General features: G+C 45.2%; 1 protein-coding gene across 2 annotated transcripts in view; it reads right to left on the bottom strand.

The window, feature by feature from the left end:
• ppp2r1bb (protein phosphatase 2, regulatory subunit A, beta b) overlaps window positions 1-12,252 on the bottom strand; it is a 44,096-nt gene that overhangs the window by 29,889 nt on the left and 1,955 nt on the right. The window contains exons 6-15 of one of the 2 annotated variants that reach the window (XM_049726752.1): window positions 12,049-12,204; window positions 11,452-11,566; window positions 11,297-11,367; window positions 10,805-10,939; window positions 10,081-10,254; window positions 9,934-9,994; window positions 8,980-9,134; window positions 8,767-8,909; window positions 8,603-8,694; window positions 7,725-8,513 (exon numbers count right to left, since the gene is read on the bottom strand). In XM_049726752.1, coding sequence (XP_049582709.1) covers window positions 8,494-8,513; window positions 8,603-8,694; window positions 8,767-8,909; window positions 8,980-9,134; window positions 9,934-9,994; window positions 10,081-10,254; window positions 10,805-10,939; window positions 11,297-11,367; window positions 11,452-11,566; window positions 12,049-12,204 — 1,122 coding nt within the window. In that variant the 3' untranslated portion in view covers window positions 7,725-8,493. Of the gene's footprint in view, window positions 1-7,724; window positions 8,514-8,602; window positions 8,695-8,766; window positions 8,910-8,979; window positions 9,135-9,933; window positions 9,995-10,080; window positions 10,255-10,804; window positions 10,940-11,296; window positions 11,368-11,451; window positions 11,567-12,048; window positions 12,205-12,252 lie in introns of those variants that run through there. The other variant, XM_068651468.1, reaches the window with a different exon arrangement.

Below are 12,252 nucleotides of genomic sequence, written 5' to 3'. Positions count from 1 at the left end.
TTAGGGTTAGAGCTAGGCTTAGGGTTAGGGTTAGAGTTAGAGCGAGGGTTAGGGTTAGAGCTAGGGTCAGGGTTAGAGCTAGGGTTAGTGCGAGTGTTACGGTTAGAGCTAGTGTTAGGGTTAGAGCTAGAGTTGGGGTAAGAGCTAGGGTTAGGGTTAGGGTTAGGGTTAGAGCTCGGGTTAGGGTTAGAGTTAGGGTTTGGGTTAGGGCTAGGGTTAGAGGTAGGGTTAGAGGTAGGGTTAGGGTTAGAGCTAGGGCTAGAGCTAGGCTTAGGGTTAGGGTTAGAGTTAGAGCGAGGGTTAAGGTTAGAGCTACGGTCAGGGTTAGAGCTAGGGTTAGGGTTAGAATTAGAGTGAGGGTTAGAGCTAGGGTTAGAGCTAGGCTTAGGGTTAGGGTTAGAGCTAGGGTTAGAGTTTGTGCGGGGGTTAGAGCTAGGGTTAGGGTTAGAGCAAGGGTTAGGGTTAGAGCTAGGGTTAGGGTTAGAGTTAGAGTTAGAGCTAGGGTTAGGGTTAGAGGGTTAGGGTTAGGGTTAGAGCTAGGGTTAGGGTTAGGGTTAGAGTTAGAGCCAGGGTTAGGGTTAGAGCTAGTGTTTAGGGTTAGAGCTAGGCTTAGGGTTAGGGTTAGAGTTAGAGCTAGGGTTAGGGTTAGGGTTAGAGCTAGGGTTAGAATTAGTGCGAGGGTTAGGGTTAGAGCTAGGCTTAGGGTTAGGGTTAGAGTTAGAGCGAGGGTTAGGGTTGGAGCTAGGGTTAGGGTTAGAATTAGAGTGAGGGTTAGGGTTAGAGCTAGGGTTAGAGCTAGGGTTAGAGCTAGGCTTAGGGTTAGAGTTAGAGCTAGGGTTAGGGTTAGGGTTAGAGTTGGAGCGAGGGTTAGGGTTAGAGCTAGGGTTAGGGTTAGAATTAGAGTGACGGGTTAGGGTTAGAGCTAGGGTTAGGGTTAGAGCTAGGCTTAGGGTTAGGGTTAGAGTTAGGGTTAGGGTTAGTGTTAGGGTTAGGGTTAGGGTTAGGGTTAGAGCTAGGGTTAGGGTTAGAATTAGAGTGACGGGTTAGGGTTAGAGCTAGGGTTAGGGTTAGAGCTAGGCTTAGGGTTAGGGTTAGAGTTAGAGCTAGGGTTAGAGCTAGGGTTAGGGTTAGAGTTAGTGCGAGGGTTAGGGTTAGAGCTAGGCTTAGGGTTAGGGTTAGAGTTAGAGCGAGGGTTAGGGTTAGAGCTAGGGTTAGATTTAGAGTGAGGGTTAGGGTTAGAGCTAGGGTATTTATTTTTTTATATATTTATATGGTAGTTTCTTTTTTTTTTTTTTTTTTTTTTTCTTCCCAAAAAAAAAAAAAAAAAAAAAAAAAAAACTACCATACACGGTAGTTTAAAAAAAACTACTGTGTATGGTAGTTTTTTTTACACTACTGTGTATGGTAGTTTTTTTTAAACTACCGTGTATGGTAGTTTTTTTTTTTTTTGGGAAGAAAAAAAAAAAAAAAAAAAAAAAAGAAACTACCATACACGGTAGTTTAAAAAAAAACTACCATACACGGTAGTTTTTTTGGAGAAGAAAAAAAATAAAAATAAATACCCTAGCTCTAACCCTAACCCTCACTCTAAATCTAACCCTAACCCTAGCTCTAACCCTAACCCTCGCTCTAACTCTAACCCTAACCCTAAGCCTAGCTCTAACCCTAACCCTCGCACTAACTCTAACTCTAACCCTAACCCTAAGCCTAGCTCTAACCCAAGCTCTAACCCTAGCTCTAACCCTCTAATTCTAACCCTAACCCTAGCTCTAACCCTAACCCTCGCTCTAACTCTAACCCTAAGCCTAGCTCTAACCCTAACCCTCGCTCTAACCCTAACCCTAACCCTAACCCTAAGCCTAGCTCTAACCCTAACCTTCGCACTAACTCTAACTCTAACCCTAACCCTAGCTCTAACCCTAACCCTAGCTCTAACTCTAACCCTAACCCTAAGCCTAGCTCTAACCCTAACCCTAGCTCTAACCCTAACCCGTCACTCTAATTCTAACCCTAACCCTAGCTCTAACCCTAACCCTTGCTCTAACTCTAACCCTAACCCTAACCCTAGCTCTAACTCTAACCCTAAGCCTAGCTCTAACCCAAGCTCTAACCCTAGCTCTAACCCTCACTCTAATTCTAACCCTAACCCTAGCTCTAACCCTAACCCTCGCTCTAACTCTAACCCTAACCCTAAGCCTAGCTCTAACCCTAACCTTCGCACTAACTCTAACCCTAACCCTAGCTCTAACCCTAACCCTAGCTCTAACTCTAACCCTAACCCTAAGCCTAGCTCTAACCCTAAACACTAGCTCTAACCCTAACCCTCGCTCTAACTCTAACCCTAACCCTAACCCTAGCTCTAACCCTAACCCTAACCCTCTAACCCTAACCGTAGCTCTAACTCTAACCCTAACCCTAGCTCTAACCCTAACCCTAGCTCTAACCCTAACCCTAGCTCTAACCCTAACCCTCGCACAATCTCTAACCCTAGCTCTAACTCTAACCCTAACCCTAAGCCTAGCTCTAACCCTAACCCTAGCTCTAACCCTCACTCTAATTCTAACCCTAACCCTAGCTCTAACCCTGACCCTAGCTCTAACCCTAACCCTCGCTCTAACTCTAACCCTAACCCTAGCTCTAACCCTAACCCTCGCTCTAACTCTAACCCTAACCCTTAGCCTAGCTCTAACCCTAACCCTCGCACTAACTCTAACCCTAACCCTAGCTCTAACCCTAAACACTAGCTCTAACCCTAACCCTCGCTCTAACTCTAACCCTAACCCTAACCCTAGCTCTAACCCTAACCCTAACCCTCTAACCCTAACCGTAGCTCTAACTCTAACCCTAACCCTAGCTCTAACCCTAACCCTAGCTCTAACCCTAACCCTAGCTCTAACCCTAACCCTCGCACAAACTCTAACCCTAGCTCTAACTCTAACCCTAAGCCTAGCTCTAACCCTAACCCTAGCTCTAACCCTCACTCTAATTCTAACCCTAACCCTAGCTCTAACCCTGACCCTAGCTCTAACCCTAACCCTCGCTCTAACTCTAACCCTAACCCTAAGCCTAGCTCTAACCCTGACCCTAGCTCTAACCCTAACCCTCGCTCTAATTCTAACCCTAACCCTAGCTCTAACCCTGACCCTAGCTCTAACCCTAACCCTCGCTCTAACTCTAACCCTAACCCTAAGCCTAGTTCTAACCCTAACCCTAGCTCTAACCCTAACCCTAGCTCTTACCCCAACCCTAGCTCTAACCCTACCACTAGCTCTAACCGTAACACTCGGACTAACCCTAACCCTAACCCGAACCCTAGCTCTAACCCGAACCCTAGCTCTAACTCTAACGCTAACCCTAAGCCTAGCTCTAACCCTAGCTCTAACGCTAACCCTAGCTCTAACCCTAACCCTCGCACAAACTCTAACCCTAGCTCTAACCCTAACCCTAACCCTAGCTCTAACTCTAACCCTAACCCTAAGCCTAGCTCTAACCCTAGCTCTAACCCTAACCCTCACTCTAATTCTAACCCTAACCCTAGCTCTAACCCTGACCCTAGCTCTAACCCTAACCCTCGCTCTAACTTTAACCCTAACCCTAAGCCTAGCTCTAACCTAGCTCTAACCCTAGCCCTAACCCAAACCCTAACTCTAACCCTAACCCGAGCTCTAACCCTAACACTCGGACTAACCCTAACCCTAACCCTAACCCGAACCCTAGCTCTAACCCTAACCCTAGCTCTAACTCTAACGCTAACCCTAAGCCTAGCTCTAACCCTAGCTCTAACCCTAACCCGAACCCTAGCTCTAACCCTAACCCTCGCACAAACTCTAACCCTAGCTCTAACCCTAACCCTAGCTCTAACTCTAACCCTAAGCCTAGCTCCAACCCTAGCTCTAACCCTAACACTAGCTCTAACCGTAACACTCGCACTAACCCTAGCTCTCACCCTGACCCTAGCTCTAACCCTAACCCTCGCTCTAACTCTAACCCTAACCCTAAGCCTAGCTCTAACCCTAACCCTAGCTCTAACCCTAACCCTAGCTCTAACCCTAGCCCTAACCCTAGCTCTAACCCTAACCCGAGCTCTAACCCTAACCCGAGCTCTAACCCTAACCCTAGCTCAAACCCTAACCCTAGCTCTTACCCCAACCCTAGATCTAACCCTAGCTCTAACCCTAACACTAGCTCTAACCGTAACACTCGCACTAACCCTAACCTTAGCTCTAAGCCTAGCCCTAGCTCTAAACCTAATTCTAGCTCTAACCCTAACTTTAAACCTAAAGGTATGGTTACACGAGCAACTGTGTTGCAAATTTTCTATGATAAAATGTTTTGGGTTCCACCGAGATTCGAACCTGGGTTGCTGGGGTGAAAGCCCAGAGCACTAACCACTACCCTATGGAAGCCTTGCTCTCAGTGCATGGAACATGTATGGTTTTATGGAGCAACTCACAAGCGACTAGCTGTGAAGACTCCGCAGCAGATGTCATCACAACACGTTGTGTACACGAACACCTAGCAAAGTACAATTTAAAATGACACTTTCGAAGTACCCAAAGTTAAACTTACAAAAGAAAACCCATAACAAATAAAACTTACACAAGAAGAGCCCTAACGTGGCACTTGACAGCTGTCAGTGTCAAATGCAAAATGTAAACAAGGACCATGTGAAAATTAGGTCAACGCAATCTCCGGTTAGAATATGTTATTTTGTAGGTATTAACAAGTAGAATAGTTTTAAATTAGCACAATTATTTAGGCATATAATTATGGGATATTTTGGTACACTACACGAGTTAAAAATAATAATAAAATAAATAAATAAGAAAGTGTAGCGAACGATTTGGTGAACGATTCTTTTGAACAAACATTTTGAGTGAACCGATTCTAAAGATTCAGTTCACTTAAAAAGCTGGAATACACATGGAACGTACAGTGCAAGCTATTGTAGACTGCCGGTCGAAATAGCCGACTGGTTAGTGACTCGAGCGCTTGCACGGTAAGATCTTGGTTCGATCCCAGGTGCGAGGGAATGCTTTTGTTGTACAATTAACCCTTTATTTATTTATTCTCTTTTTTTTTAACCTCGTGTAGTGTACCTACACATATTGTCATATAAAGCAGTTAACCAAATGTCTGATTTCTATGTTTTAATTGGCGAATATAAAAACAAGGAATAAGACGCCAGACAAGTTTTAACATAAATGTTTATTAAAAATAATAATATTAAAAGCAAATTTCAAACCAGCTATCTAATGAGAAATTGCAGTAGATGTATAGGATAACAATATTTAGGCGTATATAGGTATACACGTTATTTAAAAATGAATATAAGTATTATACTACGATACAAATGTTTACCAGCTCAGTGGCCTGAGAGGAGAGTGTCCGCCCTGAGTTTGGGAGGTTGTGGGTTCAAACCCCTGCCGAGTCATACCGGTGACTATAACAATGGTACCCATTTCTTCCCTGCTTGGCACTCAGTGTAAGGGGTTGAAATGGGGCCCCCCCCTGCTGCTCACGATCATTGGGGCTTTTGGCACTCGGTGTAAGGCAGTGGTGTCCAAGTCCAGTCCTCGAGGGCCGCATTCCTCCATGTTTTCCAAGTTTCCCTCGTTAAACACACCTGATTCAAATGATCAGTTCATCCTCACGTTCTGCAGGAGCCTGATCATCGAATTAGGTGTGTTTAACGAGGGAAACTTGGAAAACATGGAGGAATATGGCCCTCGAGGACTGGACTTGGACACCCCTGGACTTGTATGCAGTCTGTGTGCCTGCCTGGATTATGGTAAGGATCAAATGTGTCTTCTTTTATGCATAATAAGGAATGTTATGTAGATATTTCCATCTTAAGTCTTGCTTGCAGTGCAAAGCCAATAAGAAGAAAAGGCACAACTCAACAGCATGTATATTTTCCCCCCTCAGTAAAAAACGCACACACACACATCAGGTCAAAGTACGGTGTGATGACATCATCCGTTGCCACGACAACAGGGGAGGGGGCATGACAACATCCAACTGCGTCTTTGCCAGCAAGATGAGTGAAGAAAAAAAAAAGGAATCCGGATTAGAGCTGAGCAGTTCATTAAAAAAGAAAACATTAATAAGGTTCTACCGTCTCAAGATTAACGTGCATGTTGAAATGACTCAGTGCACTTTTACTGGATGTGACGTAAATAACATGAATCATGAGGATTATCAATGGAACAAAGACAGGCCTCGCTGTTGAGAGCTTGCATGAAATCTTCACGTTGCATGCAGGAATGCGCGCAGACACACACGCGCACGCGCACGCCTCAAGCGCAAGCAAACACATACTGACCAGTAGTGATGTGCATTACAGTACTGATCCGTTGATGCAGGGGAAGGCAGTTCACTCGTGGACTCGTCCACGAACGTGAAAGTCTCACTGCTCCGTTTTCGCGATGAACTGGAAATGAAAATCACTCACTGACTCGTTCACTCACAAAGCCGTTCAGTTGGTGAATTGGAAATGCAATTCACGACTCGTTCGTGAACGGGAAGTTACGTCATTTTCTTCTTCGTTTTGTTTTACGGCGAGGTGGCACCAGCTTCAATGGGCATTACCGACACCTACTGGTTGAAGTCATATGAACTGGAAAAAAGAATCACTTCGTTCACTAAAAATATTTGTTCCTTTGAACGAATCGTTCACTCACGAGACAACACTACTGACCAGCAGATGGATACAGTCACAAGTCACTCGACACCATTCCAGTGCCAGGATTAGAGGAAAAAAAAAATGTAATGAATGGTAAAAAATAATAATCAACCAATTAACAGATTAATAACATTGCCATTTATTTCATTGGAGAAAGGCAATTTGAGAGGTGTTTTAAGTTACAAATTCAACTTAGTACTATACAGTCTATTTGATTACACTGAAAGCAAAATGTGAGTCATCATTTTGACTGATGGTTATTTGCCTGTAGACTAGAGCGCAACTGTCTTTGTGTTTAGCTTGTGTGTACTTGTGTGTGCGTGGGTTTTGCTCAACTACTTCCACTGGAAAGAAGAGTCACAGTCCTGGGAGGCAGCTTCATTGACGTCAGGACCTCTCACGGCTGTCTGCTGCCTCGCCTGCTGAAAATAACAGCATCCCAATGAAAGCAAGCGGACGGGCGGCCTCGAGTGGATTCACTGTTTCCTTTCCACGTAATCTCCTTTTAATGAACATTAGGGCTCCGATTTCAGAAAAAGCTTTCACATGCGAAGAGGAAAGACGATCAAGTCTCGGAGGTGCCATCCACATTCACACCTCCTCCCGTCTTCAGAAGTACATCCTCGTGCCTCCGGGCCTCTCCCCAAGGTGCTCTCACACTGGCAGAATATGCTGATGCGCACCAGACAAGTGCATCACAATGCAGCAGCAAAAGAGGAAGGAAGCTAGCTGCAGAAGTAGAGAGGAACTCGACATATAGAAGACAAGCAGAAGTCAGCACACAAACCTGAGACACAGAAGTGAAGCTAAGAGGCCAAACAAACTGAAAGCAGGTGTCAGGTGTACTGGCTGTTTTGTTTCAAAGCTTTCATCTCCACACTTGAGGTTAGAGCGGGTAGAATGTGAAATTAGATTGTCTGTCTGGTAATGCAGAGGTGGGCAAATGTTTGGGCTCAAGGGCCACATTGATTTTCAAGAGTGAGCTGTGCCAGGTTGGACACGTGAGTTTGCATTAGTCAAAACAGGTGTGACACACCAGTGTTCTTTGTTACTTTATTCAGATGAAGGTACAGTAGAACAGCATCAAGTGTGTGAAGCACTGAAAAGAACAATAAAAGCACAATGGTCATCAAATGGTGCACAAAAAGGTCCTGACACCCCCCTCAAAATAAAAAAAAAAAGCCTCACTTGAAAACGTTAAAGAGGCATTTTAAGTCCAGAATATTCCTTGAAGCCCATCATGCTCCCCTTTCATGAACATATTAAGCCTTGGAGTGAGTTTCCATTTCGGAACATGGTTTTGTGTAGAATGACCACTGACAACTTGGGAGTCTTTTATAATGGGTCGCGAATTAGTAGGATAAAACATTGCATGCTATCTTTTTTGGCAAAAAGCTTTTGGATTTTGTCAACTTTTGCCATTCTTGCACAAGGATTTGGGGAGCAAGAAGTGAGGCAACTTAGCGTTTTAAGGTAAGAACATGAACCATTTGTCGTCGAATATCACATTTTGATGTTGTTAAAACAATGGGAAGTAAAAAAAAAAAAAAAAAATGTAAAAAGGAGGAATGTGAGAGGGGTCGCTGGGGCTCTGAGACGCCTAACTAGCAAGTAACACTATTAGTCAGCATGCACCACTTGATTGACACTTGACGGTGAAGCGTCTGTTTACAGCGAGGGAAGTTGGGGTAGGCGATGTGGGGGCCCAAGGAGGAAAATCAAAATTATCGGATTGGTCTATACAGTTAGCCATTGATCTTGAACATCAATAAATATCTTGTAAAAGGGTTGCGTTGAGATGCGCCGCTTCACTTATGCCAGGGCAAGACTGGAGGGAGAGAGGAAATAATACAACTATTAGTTTGCTTATCATCGTCATCAGGAATCAAATTGACAATGGATGTTCTGTAGGCTCACCACTGATGGCCTCCTGGGCAAAGTACTTGACATCCATGTCTGTATCAGAGGCCAGCTTCTCCAGCACCGGCTTGACTTCATCCCGCAGTGTGCTGATGACAAAATGGCGGCCGGTCAAGGGAGCGATGCCCACGGACATTTCTGCGACGGCGAGCGCAATTTACCTGCCGTCCAGGATGGGTCCGATCTTCTGCAGGGATTTGGCGACGTTGAAGCGCACGTTGGCCACCTGGTCGTTGGACATCTTGAGCACCACGGGCAGCATCTGCTTGGTGGTGATCTCCTGACCGCACGCCTCCGACAAAGCCTGAGAGCAATACAGAAAATGTCACGGTGCAACTCTGAGACTGCTGAGGGCGCGCCGGCGCGAGACCCACGTTGATGCAGAAGAGGGTCGTCATCCTGTGGAGGTAATTGGGGTCGTTGGCCATGCCCAGAACCTTTGGCACGATGGTGTTCTGCGCCCACTCGGCTCCGAACCTCTCCACCAGCTTCATCAGATTACAGGTGGCGGCCTCGCGGATGGCATACACTGCATGGCCACAACAGCAAATGGATGTCACCCTCACCTCGATCAATAAGCAGTGACGCATGTTCATAGAAGTCTATCTCGGGGTTATCTGAGCTACTTTTTGACTAAATGTGCGGTGCTCCAACTCTAAATGCTCCTTTTATTCTCACACTGATAGTCAGTGAATCGGCGACACTGGCTGCTCAAAACTTAGCACCTCGCTAACCGCATGCTTTGCACTATAAATGGCCGCCTGTTGCGAATGAAAACAAAACAAGGGCAGAGCCAAGAGTCAAGCAAAAGAAAGCAAAACGTGAAGACCAGGGTGCGCTAACGTGAAGACCAGGGTGCACTATTGTCATTTTTTTTTCCAATTCACTCTTCCGACAGCATTGCAGTAGTGGTGCCCGAATTGAAAGCAGTGTTATTAAACTTGTCAAACCTGCATCCCAAATGGCAAAGGTGCTAAAATGATCACATGAAGTCAGCGAGGAAAGCATTCTGGAGAGAGCACGTCCTTTCTTATGTAACGGTAGCCTGACCCTTACCCTAACCCCCCAGACACACACACAACATTCCAATGATGTAATGCAGCTGGCCCTTTGTCCTCAATCACACATCTCTAATTGGGGGAAAGTGGAGAGAAAGAAAGCCCTCAACACAAAAGACAATGTCCTCATGTGTAGGACATGTACAGCCTTTCCGGTGACTGTGCGTTTAGATAAACTTCACTGGAGTGGCAAATGCAACGCGTCGATGGACAACGTATGGTTCATGTATGATCCACGCAACATAGCAAGAAGAGCAGCAAGCATCTTACCGTGGTCAATGAGCCAGGCCATACAAAGAGTGTTGAGCTTCTCGTCAAAGAACTCCACACCCTAAGCAGACAGACGCCATTCAAATCCAACGCGGATAAAAATCAAAGTCAACAGCAGAATATTTTGATGGCGATTTGATGACTCACCAGCTGACCGGCCAACAGGGGCATGTACTCAATGATGGCCAGGCGGACCCTCCACTTGGCGTCCTCGGCCAGCTCCACAATGGCCGGCAGGAGCGACTGGGACAGCTGACGGATGCCGATGACCTCGTTGACACAGTCCAGGTTGGAGATTATGTTGAGACGCACCTCGGGGCACTGTGAACACAAACGGCAAAAATGATTATTTTCTTGTAAACAAATGGGGTTTCTACTCAAATAAAATTTCATGAGCCATGCACAGGTTTTTTGGGGGAAATTAGGAATTCTGTTCCTGTGACACAACACAACCTTGGAGGCAATGTTATCAGCATCTCCCCTTCCCCCAAAAAAGGGGGGGTAGTGAGCATCACCTTCAAATATTGAAGTTCTGCATGCCAAAGCTGTCGATGTTTGGACAGTAATCTAATTAGACAGTCGTGGTCTTTTTTGGCAGCGACAAGAAAATGGGCCAACTTTAAATAGGACTGAGGAACGCAGAGGCACAGATGACAGTTTCAAATCTTCCAAAACATTTTGTAGGATAACCAGTCGAAAATATCAGGACAAAGCTACACAACAGTCCTATATAGATTCCACTTTTTTTTTTTTTTTTTTTTTTTAAAAAGCATCAAGGCCAAGTTACCCGTGTAAAAATCATGTGATGGTCACAAAGTGGCTGCAGGCTGCGTGAGAAGTAGAAAAAGAAAGAAAAGTGCATTTCCTTTACCTCATCCTTGAGCTGAGCCAGGAAGAGAGGCAGTAAATGCTCTATTGTGTTATCCTTGCCCAGGATGGCAGAAAGGCCCATAATGACCAAGGCCAGTGCTGACTTGACATGTTGGTTGGTGTCTGAAACCAGCTCCTGCGCACACGCCACAAAACAGTTGCAACATTAGTTGGTAGAAGGTGACACAGTCCTACCCCAAAAAAAAAAAAATCACATCAGTATTTAATTTTTAATTATGCAAAATGGGAACGAGATGAATATTGCTTTCACACACAAATTTAAGCTTTCATGTGGTAAATAGTGCCCCCTGCTGTTTGAAAGCGGTGCAAAAAGATGGCCCATCCAGCACCAGCGTTGTTCCCTCTCAAAGTGTCAGCAAGTGCTCATAAAAAGTTAAGAGGTGGGCTGTAAAAAGAGCTTTTTGCACTCGCTATCAACGGGGTCTGAAGTTCACCTGGAAATGACTTTTTTTCCCTTTTTTTATTTATATACCTTGACGCAGGGCAGGATGTGAGTCATGATGATCTGCTCACGATTATCCTCTGGGAGGTTCTCACAGAATTCTAAGCAGAGGAAGAACACTTAGCAAATTGTTGACGTTAAATAAGCCTTGTTATTTTAGACATAGCGCACATTCATGGACTGACCTTTGACTTTGTTAGCAGCCGCGGCACGGACCTCAGCTTCGCAGTCCTTGAGAAGGTTCTGGAACGCTGGGACCAGGTCATTCTTTGTGATTTCGGGACCCACTGCTTTTTGAAGCTAAAAAAAAATTAAAAACAAAACTGTCAAACTTTTTTTCACTATCAAAATAACTGTTTAGCCTTGATGTATAAATCTCAAATATCACAATGACCTCAAAATGTTACTTTTCAAGTTTCGACTACTCAGACCCGAGCAATATGGATTTTTGGGGCGACTGCCGATTCTGACCCAAAAAAATTTGATTACTTTTATTTTATTATTACGATACTTTTTCTTAAACGATTGGAGATCCTGCTCAGCATCCATCATAACGGCATCGACGAAGCGTAATCTCGTAACAGGCACTTAGGCACAGTGGCAATCAATGTCAGCAGGAAAAAAAGGGCTTATTCTGCAATTCAACAAGGTCTGCCTCATTTAAATTCACAGCAAGAGGAGTTCTTAACAGCACAGCTGAATTTGACAATGGAGCACATCCATCTCCCCTGCAGCTTTGCAGATAATGATTCTGTTGATGTGCAATCCCGTGTCAAGCTCACCTCGGAGAACTTGTCAGCCACCATGTAGCGGACCCTCCAGGACTTGTCCTCGGCGGCCTGTCGCAGGGTGGGCATCACCAGGGTCTCCAGGTCCTCCTGAGGCAGCAACGTGGCAATGCTGACGCAAGCCTCCACCGCCAGAAGCCGCACAGAGTCCTGAGGGAGCAAAGTGAAGCCACGAGTTTGGCCGCCGCAAGCATCAAG

This window comes from Syngnathus scovelli, chromosome 7, assembly GCF_024217435.2.
Source record: "Syngnathus scovelli strain Florida chromosome 7, RoL_Ssco_1.2, whole genome shotgun sequence".
Lineage (NCBI taxonomy): Eukaryota > Metazoa > Chordata > Actinopteri > Syngnathiformes > Syngnathidae > Syngnathus > Syngnathus scovelli.
Note: the sequence above shows the minus strand (reverse complement) of the source record. Positions and strands in the feature narration are given on the sequence as shown.